Source organism: Chiloscyllium punctatum, chromosome 6 (genome assembly GCF_047496795.1).
Source record: "Chiloscyllium punctatum isolate Juve2018m chromosome 6, sChiPun1.3, whole genome shotgun sequence".
In the NCBI taxonomy this organism is placed as follows: domain Eukaryota; kingdom Metazoa; phylum Chordata; class Chondrichthyes; order Orectolobiformes; family Hemiscylliidae; genus Chiloscyllium; species Chiloscyllium punctatum.
Genome location: NC_092744.1, coordinates 87,841,664 through 87,859,055, shown reverse-complemented (window position 1 = coordinate 87,859,055; position 17,392 = coordinate 87,841,664). Strand labels below are relative to the sequence as shown.

At 44.0% G+C, this 17,392-nt stretch overlaps 1 protein-coding gene across 3 annotated transcripts in view; it reads left to right on the top strand.

Annotated features, from left to right (window-relative positions):
* The window catches only part of ephb1 (EPH receptor B1), a 511,139-nt gene that overhangs the window by 294,098 nt on the left and 199,649 nt on the right, over positions 1-17,392 (top strand). For all 3 annotated transcript variants that reach the window (XR_011960959.1, XR_011960958.1, XM_072573215.1), the window contains exon 5: positions 15,649-15,984. Coding sequence is in view for 1 of the 3 variants with exons in the window: in XM_072573215.1 (XP_072429316.1) it covers positions 15,649-15,984 (336 nt within the window). In the remaining 2 variants the exon portion in view is untranslated. The remainder of the gene's footprint in view (positions 1-15,648; positions 15,985-17,392) is intronic.

The window sequence follows — 17,392 nt, the reverse complement described above, 5'->3', positions numbered from 1 at the left end:
CCAGTCTTTCCGCGCTTGATTTCCAACCACAGTCCAATCACAGTCTTCCCACACCAAGTGGAAAACTACCGCCTTCTCGTTACCTGTTTGAGATAACGACCATCAATCAAACTGCCTTCTCTCCCGAGGCTCAAATTTTTATAACTAATGAACAGGAATGTTCAAGGCAAGTGCAAAGAGAAACATTTTTAATTAAGTTTTCCTATATTTTTCTTGCTGGGTTGCTCTGAGCAGCGTTCACGGATTCCTTTTCAAATCCTGCAAATTTGATAGTATGGGTTGTTCTCGTCTAGTGTGCTACAGGATCAGTTGATTGGTGGCAGATTTGTAAGTTAGAATGCACTAATTTTCACTGATATGAATACCCCAAAACCTTTGTTAAAGAGAGAGAGAGGGAATCTGTTGTATTTCTTTTGCTTTTTAAAAAAACCTGACATGTATGCAAATGTTTCTATAAATGAGTGAGATCACCAGGCCAGTGGAAGAGGGAGAGTAATTTATTTTTTCTTCACTTGTGGGGTGTCACTGGTTGAGTGAGCATTTATTGCCCATCGCTGGTTGCCCTGAAGAAGGTGGTGAGCTGCCTTCTTAAACTCCTGCAGTCCATGTGCTGAAAGTTGATTAAAAATGCCATTAGGGATGGAATTCCAGGATTTTGACCCAGTGACAGTGAAGGAATGGCGATATATTTCCAAGAGACCTTGGAGTGCAGGTTCATTGTTTCTTGAAAGTAGAGTTGCAGGTAGATAGGATAGTGAAGAAGGTGTTTGGTATGCTTGCCTTTATTGGTCAGAGTATTCAGTACAGGAGGTGGGAGGTCATATCATGGCTGTACAGAACATTGGTTAGGCCACTTTTGGAATATTGCATGCAATTCTGGTCTCTTTCTTATCGGAAGGGTGTTTCCAGAGTTGGAGGATTTGAGCTATAGGCAGAAGTTGAATAGCTTGGGGCTGTTTTCTCTGGAGCGTTGGAGGCTGAGGGGTGACCTTGTAGAGGTTTATAAAATATGAAGGGCAGGGACAAGGTCTTTTCCCTGGGATGGGGGAGTCCAGAACTAGAGTACATAGGTTTAGGGTGAGAGGGGAAAGATATAAAAAAGACCTAAGGGACAACGTTTTCACGCAGAGGGTGGTGTGAATGGATTGAGCTGCCAGAGGAAGTGGTACAATTGCAACATTTAAAAGGCATCTAGATGTGTATATGAATAGGAGGGTTTAGAGGGATATGGGCCGGATGCTGGCAGGTGGGACTAGATTGGGTTGGGATATCTGGTGGGCATGAACGAGTTAGACCAAAGGGTCTGTTTCCATACTCTATGACTCTGTGACTGTATGACTCTAAGTCAGGATGGTGAATAACTTGGAATGGAACTTACAGGTGGTGATGTACTCTTGCATTGGCACCCATGTCCTCCATCGTAGAAGTAGTTGTGGGTTTGAAGGAACTGCCTGAGGGTCTTTGGTGAATTTTTGCAAGTCCATCTTGTGGATAGTACACCCTGCTGCGTCTGAGTGGAAGTGATGGAGGGAGTGAATGCTGCTGGATGTGGTGTCAATCTGCTATGCTGCTTTTTCCTGAATGGTGTCAAGCCTCTTGAGTATTGTTGGAGCTGCACTCATCCAGACAAGTGGGGAATATTCCACCACACTTCTGGCTTATGTCTTGTAAATGTTGGACAGGTTTTGGGAAGTCAGGAAGTGAGTTACTTGCTGCAATATTTCTAGCCTTTGATCTGCTTTTGTAGCCACTATATTTATATGGTGGGTACAGTTGTGTTTCTGTTTGATGGGAATTCCCAGAACGTTGATAGTGTGGGATTCAGTGATTAACACCATTGAATTTCAAGGGGCAGTGGATAGAGATTTTTAACTGAAAATGCTATTAACTCACACTCCCATGGATCAGTGGGTATCGATCAGAAGCTTTCATTCCCTCAGTTCATAGTTCCTAGCCTTGCCTTTGGGTGAGATGCATTGATTGTATGATTCTTTCTGTAAGATCAGGCACTAGCCACCTTGTTTAACACTGGGAGCCAGCTCTTCTGCCAGCAGCCTCCACCTCTACCTCACCAGTACTAACTGCTGCTGCTATCTCAGTCTGACTAATGACTTGAGTGTATGGCATTAATGCTGACAACCTGTAATTTGAGATTCCCATCATTAGGAATCAATTTGTAGCAAGAATCGGTTTTGTGAACTCATATTAGATTGACCAATATCGCAATTCCTTATCTTTCAAATTCACTTAACATTGAGTACTGCTGGCTTCTCTTTAGCAATACTGTTCCTGTATCTATCAGTAACGAGACAGGAATGGGCAGGAACAGGATGGAATGATAGATTCTACAATTCACTTCAAGCTCATGCTTCCCAGGTTGTTGTGTGTACTCATGACATTGAGATTTAGGATAGTTTAATCTTCTTGTCTATCAGCAGCAGGAAATCAAGGATACATGGCAATGAAATGTGTTTATTCCATTTTATCCAGCAAACTGAAAGTATCATTTGGAAATCCATTTCTCAGTTTCTGATGATTTGGAGATGCCGGTGTTGGACTGGGGTGTACAAAGTTAAAAATCACACAACACCAGGTTATAGTCCAACAGGTTTAATTGGAAGCACACTAGCTTTCGGAGTGACACTCCTTCATCACCTGATGAAGGAGCGTCGCTCCGAAAGCTAGTGTGCTTCCAACTAAACCTGTTGGACTATAACCTGGTGTTGTGTGATTTTTAACTTGGTTTCTGATGTCCACCTTGCCTTGTGGTATCAGGGAAACCCAAAGAGTGTGGTTAGTCAACATTTGGAATGGGGCTGGGAGCTTTCAGTGGCAATCCTGGACTATGAAGAACTCATTGATGTAGCGAATATTCAGGTATCATGCCAAGTAGTCACATGACCAACTGAGTCAGATAAGGAAAAATCATTCCCATTGATGGTTGGAACGAGAACCAAAGGGCACAGATTTCAAGTACTTGGTGAAAAAAAAGCAAAGTCAACATGAGGAGAAATGTTTTCATGCAGTGATTAATCAGAGTCTGGAATGTGTTGCAGAGAGTGTGATGGAGGCACATTTAATTGAGGTTTTCCAAAGCGAGCTGATTTTAGGGAGAAAAAAGGGATGTGGCACTGGGTGAATTATTCCTGACAACAAGCACAGGTGTGATAGGTCAAATGGCTCTTTTTCTGTTGTAACCAACTGTGATTCTGTGATTTTAAATACTTGTAGTATCTGCAGGCACATTGTAAATATTGCAGACCACAAGTTTATAATCAAACTGTAACTACTATTGTATGCTGACGACTTTCTATCTTTGCTTGGCCTACAAGGTACATGTCAGGAGTGTGATGGAATACTCCCCACTTGCTTGGATGTGGGCAGCTCCAATAACACTCAGGAAGCTTGACACCATCCAGGGCAAAGCAACCTGCTTGGTTGACACTACATCTACAAACATTCGACCCCTCCACCACTGGCACTCAGTAGCAGGAGTGTGTACTATCTACAAGATGTGCTGCAAAAATCCACCAAAGATCCTTAGGCAGCCCCTTCTAAACCCACGACCACTTCCATCCAAAAGGACAAGGGCAGCAGGTACTTGGGAACACCACCGTGTGCAAGTTCCTCTCCAAGCCTCTCACCACCCTGACTTGGAAATATACTTCCGTTCCTTCACAGTCATTGGGTCAAAATCCTGGAATTTCCACCCTCCCAGCATTGTGGGTCATCCCACAGCAAGTGGCCTGCAGAGATTCAAGAAGGCCGCTCACCACCACCTTCTCATAGAGATGGGCTATCAATGCTGGCCAGCCAGCAATGCCCAAGTCCCACAAATGACTAAGAAAAAAACATATTCCCAGACCTCTCACAATGTGGTCCCATAGGGGAGTCAGTGGTGCTGTTATGCTCATGTCACTGGACTAGTAATCCAGGACCCGTTGTTGGAACGTGGCAGATGATGAAGTTTGAATGAAACAAAACTAGTGAAATATGTCTGTGCAATACTGTCAACTGTTATGAACACCCATCTGGTTCACACATGTCCTTTGGGGAAAGGAATCTTCTATTCTTTCCTGGTCTGACCAACATGTGACTCTAGACCCCACAGCAATATTTGTGGACACTTAACTGCCCTTTGGGCAATAAATATGTTAAGAAACTGCCAATAAATTCTGGCTTAGTCAGTGATGCCTACATTCTCTGAACAAATTTTTAAAAACAATCTCGTGTTGATCACTCGACATTTCCAAACCTACAGTGCCTCCCCTTCCCAAAAGTAACTGGGAGCTACACAATCTCTTCAACTGTGACAGGGACTGAGTCTTGTGTGAGCCTGTGAAGAGAAAGATAAAATACAACTGGGATGTCCTGTGTTATCTGGCAGAGCTCGCACTCACGGTCTCCAGAAATTGCGTAGCGGCCAACATTAGATGCTTGAATCAAATGTTTGCCTTAAACCGAAAGCAGCAGACTGTGTTGTTGACCCATTTTACCAGCGAATAATTTCGAAGGGTCCAATGATAGATAGGATATTCTGACTGAATATCAAAACTAACATGGGATTGGCTGAAACACGTGACCACATGAATAAGGCGAGGACAGAGATCAAATATATCTTTGAAGGAATGCTCTAACGCAGAATAATTTTATCTATGAAATGAGGACCTACAAATTGTTAGTTGCTGGACTCACTTTTCAGATGCTGCTCGGATTATTAAGGCTCCCTATGTGGTGAGAATGTTGCATGTGCCTGGAAAACCACCGTCCACCATATTAGATAATGGCAAACAAGGGAACCTCCTTCATGGATTAGCACTGCAGCCTCACAGCACCAGGGACCTAGGTTCGATTCCACCCTCCGTCTGTGTGGAGTTTGCACATTCTCACCCTGTTTGCAGGGGTTTCCTCCAGATGCTGTGTTTCCTCACACAGTCCAAAGATGTGCAGGTTAGGTGGACTGGCCATGTGAAATTGTTCATAGTGTCCAGGGGTGTGCAGGCTAGGTGAGTTAGACATGGTTACAGGGGTAGGATAGGAGTATGGATTGAGGTGGGATGTTTTTCAGGGAGTCGGTGGCCCTTCCGCACTGTAGGGATTCTGTCTATGAACTGTGGAGATATGCTTACCAGCCTCAAATACCTGGTCTAAGTGATCATTATTATCTGGGAGGGTGACTGTGACCATGAGCTATGCCATACATTCCACTCTATGGTGTATCCTTCCATCACCCACCATGCATGAGTTTGCATAGTTCCACCTCATATCTCTGGCTTTGCAGAGCTCACTTTCTTATTCCTAACCCATTCAGAATTTATCTGACATCAGTGGGAAGCACAGTGGCTCAGTAGTTAGCACTCGTGCCTCACAATGCCTGGGTTCACTTTCACCCTCAGGTGACTGTCTTGAGTGGAGTTTGCGCATTCACCCCATGTCTTAGGGAACGTGTTTACTCCAGGTGCTCCGGTTCCCTCACACAGTCCAAAGATGTGAAGGTTAGGTGGATTGATGAGGCTAAATTGCCCATAGTACCCAGGGATGTGTAGATTAGGTGGATTAACCATGGGAAATGCAGGGTTACAGGGATAAGGAAGGAGTGGGTTTAGATGGAATGCTCTGTGGAGAGTTGGTATGAACCTGAAGGGCCCAATGGCTTGCTCCCACACTGTCAGGATTCTGTCTGCCCAGTGATGGGCACTCAGTTCTTGGACATTACATCACAATTGATTCTCAGAGGCACTTCATTGTCTGGCAGTTCATTCCAATGGCTCTTGTGAAGACATTTGGGACGAGGTGACAGGTCAGTCTAATGAACAAACTTTTGCTGCCATCATTGGGAGCACTGCCTCAGTGGGGTGAAGCAAAGGGTCTAAAGCTGGCAGTTCAGTGTGGCCTAATCGAGGGTGGCTGAACTGGAATGACATGCTTTAGAACCTATGCATTGGGAGTACAAGCTGTTTCTGGAATGCAAATTTATGGTCTGTGTTTGGAGTAAAGAACCTGCCACATTCCATGGTCAGAATCTGACATCCTTAAAATACTAATGACAAAAATGTGATAACTGTTGTTTTGCACTGATAATTCAGTGAGTACAATATCTAGGCAGTTGTGTAAAACCCACAAAAGGAGGTAAATTTGATACAAAGTGGATGGGTTGGGTCAGCTAGGATTTAACTCACCTGGTTTAATGAGGCAGATAGCTGGAGGTGAGTTGTTCATTATAAGATTGTTGACTAACCTCTGATTTCTCCATTTCCATCTCCGGCAACTGTCTCCACAGGAACATTTCTGATAAACCCACAGACTCTCACAACTACCTGGACAACACATCATCCCACCCAGTATCCTGCAAAACTCCATCCCATTCTCCCAATTCATCCCTCTGCCTCATCTGCTCAGACGAGGAGACATTCTATCCCAAAGCATCCCTAATGTCCACCTATTTTGAACAACATGCTTTTTCCACTCTGTCATCCAAGCAGCCCTTCACTGTACCTCCTCCAATCCCTGCTCAACTGCTCTAAACCAATGCCCCCCCCCCTCCAAATGCAATAAAGACAAGGTCCCCCTTGTCTTCACCTACCACCCCACCAGTCTCTGAATCCAACGTAACATCTTTAAACACTTCCGCCAACTCCAGTTAGACCCCACCATTAAGAAACTCTTTCCCTCCCCACCCTTCTCTGCCTTCTGCATGGAATGTTCCCTTTGCCAGTCTTTGGATTGAGCCACTCTCCCCAGCAACAATCCCTGAACTCCCAGGTACCTTCCCTTGCAACGGGAAAAGATGCAAAACCTGCCAGTACACCACCCCCCTCACCTCCATCCAGGGCCTCAAACAGCCTTTCCAGGTGAAACAGAGGTTCACCTGCCTCTCCTCCAACCTAGTTTACTGTATCCAATGGTCCTGAGGTGGTCTTCCCTTCATTAGGAAGATGAAACATAAACTCAGGGCACATTTTGCAGAGCATCTCAGCCAGGTCCATAGGGGCTGACCTGACCTCCCAGACACTGTCCATTTTAATTCCCCTTCCCACTCTCTTTCCAACATGACCATTCTTGGCCTCCTCCATTGCTACAGTAAATCAGAACACAAATTGGAGGAACAACTTCTCGCCTTCTATCTGCGCAGCCTATGGCCTGGAGGACTCATCATTGAGTTCTCCAATTTCAAATGATCTCCTCACCATCCCCTGACTCCCTTCCCAGCCCCTACCTCTCTCAACCATTCCTCTGATTGACCCTTCCTTCCAGCGTTGAAGAGTGTGGTGTGGAAACGCACAGCATCCGAGGAGCAGGTGAATCGACATTTCGTGCATAAGCTCTTCATCTGGAAAGAGGGGATGGCCCAAGGGAGCTGAGAGATAAATGAGAGGAGGGTGGGACTGGGGGGAAAGTAGCTGATAATGCAATAGGGAGATGAGGTTGGGGGTTAAGATGATAGATCAGAGGGTGGAGCAAATAAGTGGGAAGGAAGTTAGACAGGTGGGACAGGTCAAGGTTGGATCTGGGATAAGGTGGGAGGAGAGGAGATGAGGAAACTGGGGAAATCCACATTGGCGGAATGGGAGAAGGTTAAAGTGTTCGGCCACGGGGCGTTGAGGTTGTTTCATGCATGTGTCCCGATCTCCTCCACTGCCAAACCCTTACCACCTAATGCCTGGAGGAAGAACGCCTTATGATTAGATTGCTTACAGTGTGGAAACAGGCCTTTCGGCCCAACAAGTCCACACCGACCCGCCGAAGCGCAATGCACCCATTCCGCTACATTTACCCCTTTACCTAACACTACGGACAATTTAGCATGGCCAATTCACCTGACCTGCGCAGCTTTGGACTGTGGGAAGAAACTGGAGCACCCGGAGGAAACCCACGCAGACACGGGGAGAATGTGCAAACGCCACACAGTCAGTCGCCTGAGTCGGGAATTGAACCCAGGTCTCTGGCGCTGTGAGGCAGCAGTGCTAACCACTGTGCCACCGTGCCGCCCATTATCTTCCACCTTGAGACCTTCCAACCATACGGGATCCTCCACTGTGAAATCTTACCCCCTGACACCTGGAGGAAGAACGCCTCATCTTCCGCCTTGAGACCCTCCAACCACACGGGATCAATGTGGATTTCATGTTTCCCCATTTTAACTCCCCCATCTTCTCCAACTTGGGACTACCCTTTTGAATGGTCCTACCCGACCATCTTCCTTCCCACCTATATGCTCCATCCTCTTCTCTGACCTATCACCTTCACCCCCAACTTCGTCTACCTATCGCATTCCCAGCTACCTTCTCCCCCGCCCCACACCCCTCCCATTTATCTCTCAGCCCTCTCAGGCCACCTCCTCATTTCTATTGAAGGGCTTATGCTCAAAACGTCGATTCTCCTGCTCCTCGGATGCTGCCTGACTGAATCCTCCTAACCGGATTCATTCTTCCTATTGACCAACCAGGTCATATCCTCGACATGTGCTCACCACCCTGCCCCCACTCCTCTTTATCTGCAGCTCCACCCACACCCATCCCCAGCCCTGATTGAGGGGTGCACCCAAAGTTTTGACTTCTCCACCTCCTGATGCTGCCTGGCTTGCTGTATTTGTCAAGCCTCTTGCTTGTCTACCTCTTTTTTCCCTTCTGAAATAACCTTGTCTACATTCATATCCCAAGACTTAGGCAACCCAGTAGCTAAAAGAAAGCTCAGGGTGAAAGGAAATTTCTTTGCTTTTCTGCTTGTCATCCAGGAGATATAAGTGTGCACCTAACCCTGCCCCACAGCCAATGGACAAGCTTCCTCTTGCTCATCATCAGACACTTCTCATCCAAACAAACCATCAGTATTGCAACCCACGCTGTCCATTAACTTTGAGAAAGTCACCATCCCCAGGATCACTGCCACATTTACATCACAGCAGGAACCAGCTTTTCAAATCCTGTTTCTTCACCATTGTAGCTCTAGACTTCATTATCAGCCACCACTTTCCCCCCACCTCCCCCCAGTCTCAGCGGCCCAGCCCCTCCCTCAGTTTCTGTTAAGCCGCGTCTTTCATGACAATAGGGGTTGTTTTTTTTTAAAAGTAATTAATTGGCTGGAAGGGGCAGTACAAAGAGATCTGGGTGTTCTTGTACACCAGTCAATGAAGGTAAGCATGCAGGTACAGCAGGTAGTGAAGAAAGCTAATAGCATGCTGACCTTCATAACAAGAAGGATTGAGTGTAGAAGCAGCTGTATAGGGTCCTGGTGAGAGCGCACCTGAAATATTGTGTTCAGTTCTGGTCTCCAAATTTGAGGAAAGACATTCTGGCTATTGAGGGAGTGCAGCGTAGGTTCACGAGGTCAATTCCTGGAATGGCGGTATGTTGAAAGATTATGTTGAAAGATTGGAGCGACTGGGCTTGTACACCTTTGAGTTTAGAAGACTGAGAGGGGATCTGATTTAAAGGATATATGATTATTAAAGGATTGGACACTCTGGAGGCAGGAAACATGTTTCCGCTAATGGGTGAGTCCCGAACCAGGGTACACAGCTTAAAAATAAGGGGTAGGCCATTTAGGACAGAGATGAGGAGAAACTTCTTCACCCAGAGAGTGGTGGGTGTGTGGAATGCTCTGCCCCAGAGGGCAGTGGAGGCCCAGTCTCTGGATTTGTTTAAGAAAGAGTTGGATAGAGCTCTTGAGGATAGTGGAATCAAGGGTTTTGGAGATAAGGCAGGAACAGGATACTGACTGAGGATGATCAGCCATGATCATATTGAATGGCGGTGCAGGCTCGAAGGGCAGAATGGCCTACTCCTGCACCTATTGTCTATTGTCTGTTCTCTATTGAGTTTGTTATATCTTGATGTGGTGAAAGATATAATGGAAATAAACATGATTTTGTTTTAACCTAACATGTGTTGGTCAACTTATTTCCCAGTGTACTTCGGCAACAGCTCCAAGTAAGAGTTGGGGTTGAGAAGTACATAAAGTGACATAAAAAATAAGAAAAGGATAATTATTGAAATTGTAACCTTGGTGAATATCTTCCTGCCTTTGCAAACAATACAGAGATAAAGAGAGCATGCGTTTATGTGTGTACAACTCTACATGCATTCACCTGTCTGTGACTGTGTGCCTGTTTTCATGTATGTTCTTGCATTTGTGTGTGTGTGTGAGTGAATGCCCAGATTATAAAGATATTTGCAAAATATTTATGTTATTTTAGGGAGGGTGTAACTGCTGCCTTTCATTTACTTGTGTTTACTCCATCTTGTGGAGTTATTTTTCAGCTCTGGTGATTTAAAGAGCCTTTTTTGTGTCTCCTGATCTTTATGGGTCAGTGACTGTAAATTGGGCCTGTTTTTCATGGGTTCCTGAATTGGCCAATTGCTGAGGTGCAGAACCAGTCACTGATACTGACCTCTACCTTGTCAATCTTGTTGACAGCACAGTCACACAGCAAGTGTCTGCCAAGCAAAAGGCTGAGAAGTAAGAACAAAATTAACTTGTGTGAGGCCAGAATCCCTTGCATCTTCCAGAGAACCTATCTCTTTTCTGTCTTTTCACCTTTGTTGCTGGTTTCTGTGTATGATTTCAAAGATCAAAGGTAGCAATGTTACTGAAAGGTTGAGAATATTTCAGCTGCAGCTGGGAAAATCTCCTCTGGAGCTTTTGCCACAAACTTTTAAATGGGTTCTTGTGAATAATATTACCATTTAAATATGAATGCATTACATTTGAATGTGAATGAATGACATTTTAATGCTAAAATTAGGACATTATTGTAAACACATTGACATGTCTCTGAACATAATTTTACCCCAATAATAGGCAGGATTCATTTTATTAGAAGCAACTGGCTTTTGTTTCACAAGAATTTCTTCCTCAATTTACTTAATTATTCTTTCACATATATATCTTCCTCCTCCACATTTTTATCCAACTTCCCTCTAGGTGCGTCATTGCTACTCAACTCAGCCACTATATGTGCTAGCAGGTTCCACACTCTCACCACTCTCTGAGGAAATATACCTCTCCTGGATTCACAATTCTGACCATTTTATACATAAGATATCAGAATTGTGAAATCTTTATTAGTGTCTATTTTATATTTACTTTGATGAGACTACATCTGGAATATTGTGTGCAGTCTTGGTCTCTATATCTGAAAAAAATATATACATGTTATGGAAGTCATAGAATCATAGAGCTGTACAGCATGGAAACAGCCTCTTACTTACAATTCGTCCAGACCGACCAGATATCCTAAATTAATCTAATCCCATTTTCCAGCACTTAGCCCATATCCCTCTAAACCCTTCCTATTCATATATCCATCCAGATGCCTTTTAAATGTTGTAACTGTACCAGCATCAACCACTACCTCTGGCAGCTCATTCCATACATGTACCACCCTTTGCATGAAAAAATTGCTCCGTATGTCCTTTTAAATCTTTCCTCTCTGACCCTACACCTATGCCCTCTAGTTCTGGACTCCTCCAACCCAGGGAAATAGTAGTGAGAAGATTCACTCAGTTAGTTCTAGGGATCAGATGGCTGCCCTCACGTTAAACCTCTACCCTCAACAGGAAGTTGCAAATACAACATTTAAAAGATGTCAGGATGAGTACATCAATTGAAAAGGTTTGGAGAGATATGGGCCAAATACTGGCAAATGGAACTAGATTAATTTAATATACCTGGTTGGCATGGAAAAGTTGGACAAAGGGTCTGTTTTTGTGCTTTATATCGCTATAATTTTATGATATGCAAATAAAAATGATCGTGCTACGTCAAAAAGAAAAATCTAGTTTCAACTAGTGTTTCTCCCTTGTCAGCACTCCTCACATGATACAGATCACATGATTTGATGTTGGGATCCTATTATCCACTGATGTCCAAACTGGAGCACCACACAACACATTTAACCGCACACTCCACCCCTTACCCCACCCCACATCTCATCCCACATCTCACTCCACCTTCCACTCCACACCCAACCCCCTATACACCCCACCCCTTATCCCACCACCCACCTCACCCCACACCCCACCAGCTCAACCCACACCACAGCCCAACCCACCCCACCCTACACCCCAACACACACCCTACTCCTCACACTACACCACACCCACCATGCACTTCAAACTACACCCCACGCCACACCTCATACCCCCATCCCATTATCCACACTCCCTCCACCCCACACCCCTGCAGCTCCCACACCCTAAATCCATGCACCCTATGCCCCATACCCCACAGCTGACATATCTGGGTTGCAAATTTTTTTGATAAATCACTTAAACCTTCACTTTTGTGGTTTCTGATGTTATCCCAGTTCCTGATTGTACCAACATACCTGGAGGCTTTGTCTGAATTCTCTGTCTCTTTTTCCATCAGAAAAAGCTAAAGTCAAGTGGAATGAACAATTCGGTCAAATACAGTAACCTAGTTTTCCATGGTGTCATTCTGCCTGTATGCTGTAGAGTCTTCAGTCTCTCTCTCTCTTTCTCTCTCTCTCTCCATCACTGAACATAATGTTCAATCAATCCCACAAAAAAGGCAAGCCGACTTATTTGGGCCTAAAAATCAAATTTTTGTGTGTACTTGTCATGTACATTTATTTTTCCATTTCAGCCAGGATGTGAGATACTTGTGTTAGCTTCAATTTTTTTCACCCCTCAAATTGAGGTTTAACTTACCTTGTAACTGGGCTCAATCAGATAAGCAGGTGATACAGTTTGTGTGGTAAAGATGTGCACAAGTTAAACGGGCATTGACAGAGAGCACACAACGTGTTGAATGATCAAAGGAATTAAAATAACAGAATTGTCATGACACCAAGGAGGCCATTCGGCCCATCATGCCTGCAGCAGCTCATTACATGAGTATCATTACATGAGTATCTCCTGCTCCTTGGATGTTGCCTGACCTCCAGCACCATACTTCTTAACTCGACATGAGTATCATGATCTTGTGCCAATCTCCCGCCTTTTCCTCATAACCTCGCACATTATTTCAATCCAAATAATCATCCAGTGCCATGCTGAATGCCTCAATTGAAGCTGCCCACATTTCCAGCCATTTCCAAACCCTAACTCCCAATCTGTAAAGAAGGTTTTTTTTTCCTCACATCATCCTTTCTTAGTTTGCGAAACACTTTAAATCTATACCCTTCTTGTTCTTGATCCTTTTGTGAGTATGAGCAATTTATCCCTGTCTATTCCATCCAGCCCGGCCATGACTTTGAAAATCTCCTCTCAGACTTCGTCTTTCCAAGGAGAACAGTCCTAACTTCTTCAGTCTTCAAAACGCATGAAGTATGAAGCTAGTTTCAAGCTAAACGTTTGAGCATTTATTAACTCGTCAAATATCTTCACTTTGGCGAGATTATTTGGTGTTACAGAAACACTGGTGTGATGATGAAAAAAGAGGCATCCATCCTGAGCAAGATGCCGAAGACAAATTTGCCCTCAGAACAGGAACCAGCTACTGGCCTGATTCTAAGAAGCATTCGTCCGAATAGGTAATTGAAAACCGTCAGTTTGGGTACATTGCCACCAGAAATGCAATGTGTGTATTCTGCTCCAACTGTGATGGAAGCAGAACAATGATAATCAAGGCCCACTTCTTCACTCGTTGCTCCATTAGCACAAAACGTTTTGATTCAATAACCAAACTGGCCAATTGCTTGTTTTGTACTACTTTTCAGAGTAAAAGAAATATCCACCAGCCTTCTTTAACTCAAAATAATCCACAGATTATGAACAAACTTATTCCTAATACATATACTGATTAACACTTAAACTATGGACCAAAATTAAAACTATATCCTCCTTAATCCCACATTCAGATACATACACATGATGCAAAAAAAAGGCATCTGCAGTTTTGATATGCTTTTTTTAATGACGGTGTTAAAAACATGAAAAAAGAATACCCTTGTGGACCAAGGGTCTGAAAACGAAGACTGATATGATGACTTCTCATGTCCACTGGATTTTCTGTCAATAAAGCTAAATTGCTGGGAATATGTATTTATATTTAAGGACAGTCTAGAAAACTGGGAAGATTTTAAACCATTTGGATATTCTCTAGATTGAGAAGGGTGTTGTGATTGCTCGATCAGCTCTAGCAATTCAGCATCAGGCAGCCATGAAAACACAAATACTCATTACGCCAGGTCAGCCACATGGATAAAACACGCATGAACCTTCATGTGCCCGGTAGCCACACCATGGAGTGGAAAGGGTTGGAAACAGTCTGACATCATTGTGAATGAGAAGACAAGATTTACAGTGGTATCAGTGTCACGAGAAAGAAAGTAAAAGTCATGGTAATTTTTAAACATAAAACCATACTCAAAATCATGTTCCTTGAAGGAGTTTTTGTGCATGTCCACAACAACAGTTGTGAATGGATGTGAGTGGAGTGGGATAGACATCCTGGTGGCCAATGTAAAGAAAAGCAGCTTTTTTAGGTGGGATATTTCTTGGCAGTACAGACTTGATGGGTCAAAGGGTGTCGTCTTTACTGTATGATTCTATGTTTGCATTTGATAAGTCTAATAATGATGAGTCTGTGAAGGTCTGTTATTCAACCTTTGGATGCATGGTTCAACAACAACTTGAGGGTCATGTTTGCACTGATTGGTGTAGGTGGATGGTTAACGAACAAGATATTGGCCCAGCAATGGCAAAATGCTTGCAGTTGTCTGGATATTTTGTGTGGTTTTGTCATCAGTCATGTCTACAAAGTGGCAACAAATCATTCAAAAAATGCAAAATATCTGATACTATCAGGTGAAGATGAAGATAATACTTTGTAAAGGATGAGTATGAAGTTGAGTGTGTCCCATCTGACCCAGAGTGGGATCGTTACAACAGTGATTCAGGACAAATCTGCTGAATCCATTTCGTCAGATGTGAAAGATATTGAATTTGATGGCTCAAAGAAAGATCAGGTTTTTAACAAGGTAATAAAGATATCAAACAATCAAAGCTCACGCTCCTATGCAAATGAGTTTTCCTGTAGGGCTGAGTTCAGCTTGAATTATTTTCGTTCCCCATTTGGCAATAGGCCTTCCATATGGTTTATGGCTCTTCCAAGGTGCTCTGAACTAAATCTAATAACTAAACAGGCCCAACTCCATCAAAATGACAGGGGTGCGACTGGTGGGGTGGGGTTATAGTTTGAAACGCCCACCTCTTCATCCAGGCTGTCCACAGCATTAACCGACTCTGGCAAAGTTTGCTGAATGCAGGCCGGGATCCTGGAATTGGGCCCTTTTTAATGCTTCCCAAATCTGGCCAACTCCTCACAAATCTGCCCAACATTGTGCTGAAACATCAGTTGATCGTGTGTGAACTTGGAGATCAATGAGTGGGAGTTTATGGTAACATTGTGCAGTGAGGTTACAGTCTACATATAAATATGATTTAGGAGTGGATGTAAGCTTTTCAACTCTTCGGGTATGCTGTATCTTTCAATAAGATCATGGCTCATCTATTTGTTTTCCAAAACCACCTTCCCATCTACCTCAGCTAAACTTTGATTCCCCCACTAAACAAGGATCCATCCTTAAGTTAATGGTGCAAAATCAGATTAGCAAACAGCTGATGCATTGGCAGAAAAGCTGTTCAATACAGATGTGCATAACGGTTTTTCTTGTGTTTGCAGGTGTTCCATCAGGCCCACGCAACGTGATATCCAGTGTGAATGAGACCTCCATCATTCTGGAGTGGAATCCACCACGGGACGTTGGGGGCCGTGATGATGTCATGTACAACATTGTCTGCAAGAAGTGCCATAGCAACCGGCGGTTGTGCACCCGATGTGATGAGAACGTGGAGTTTGTACCCAGGCAGTTTGGCCTGACAGAAACTCGGGTGTTCATCAGCAGCCTTTGGGCACACACTCCCTACACGTTCGAGATTCAGGCCGTCAACGGAGTCTCTGGCAAGACGAGGTTCCCCCCACAGCACGTGTCTGTCAATGTGACCACAAACCAAGCCGGTGAGTGACTGTGGGAGTTGCCTGCTTCACTTGGTGTGCCTCCCACTGACATTCCTTCTTGTCCCATTTCATTGTTCCTTGATTCCTGCACTTCTGCTTTCCCTAGCAAAATCACCCACCCCACGATGCTATTTGACAACATAAATTGGCCAACTGAATCCAAGCCACCATCCTGTGAATCATGTCACCATTCCTTCTCCTTCCTTCATTTCTCTGTTCAAAAATAAGTCTGGGCCCTATTGCTATGAGCTCCAATCCAAGAGGCAGATCCCAAATCCAGCCCAGACAGAACAGGGCTTGAACCTCTTGACAAAATTTTAGTTTCCTGTCCTAATATCCTTCTGCATGGCTTTGTGTTTAACATTGTTTCAGTGTGTTCTTATGAAGCACCATGGAATGTTTTACAGTATTAAAGGTGTTATATAAATGCAAATCATTACATAAGACCGAATGGAGTGTGTTGATCAGGAAGGTAACAAGATAACATAAGGAAAGGTGCTCATTGCTCAAATTACCCTTTCCTTTAGGATGGCTGAAGATGTCTCAATACATTAGAGTGCTTTAACATGGAAGAAAGTACATCATTTTATTTAGCATTCTTTCCAGCTCTTATGTATTTTTATGAAAAAATCTATTTATTTTAAATGATATACTGTCAGACCAGATGATAGGTGTGAATTACTGCACATCCCACATCCTTAATAAATCTCATTCTGCCCTGCAGCCAATTGAGTGTAACACTCAACTAAACAAAGAGCTTAATGAATGTGTGGAGGTGTGCAGCGAGAGATGCTATGGTGTTATTTTTGCCAATGTGATTGCTATTGAGCAAAGAGAGTTTGTTTCCAGAACCAGTAGGTTTCCTAGCTTCTGTCTCTGCCTGATCTATCATTTCTCTGTGAAAGAGCTGGTGACTGTTCACACTGATGATTGAGCATTGGGTGAAAGCTGCAGAGGTGAGAGAATTGCAAATTGGAAATTCCAGTTCTCAGCATCGATGCTTGGTGCTACATGGCTGATGACAGTCCAACTGAGAGTGTTGTTAGGAGGCAAAATGTTTAAATCAGCATTCCTTCACTCTGCTAAGTGGAAGAGATTTATGCTGGAGAATAGGCTGATGTCTTCGCTCATTGCTATGACTCACTTTCTCTTCCAATCACAGGTTGATTCTCTCCACATTTACTGCTGATAGGCTCACCCATTGAGAGTGAGAGGGAGAGACCAGACCTGTGATCAGAGGAACAGCTCCTCAGCGGTTCTGTCCATTCTGCTGTTTAGAGTGACTTTCCTTTGACCGGCCACTTCCATGACTGAGCTCTCCCAGTTTTCAGTGTGGACTTTCAGAGGCAAATTCACCCTCCATCACGACCAACAGTGCTCAGTATTTTTGCAAGGTTTGTGAAGGTTT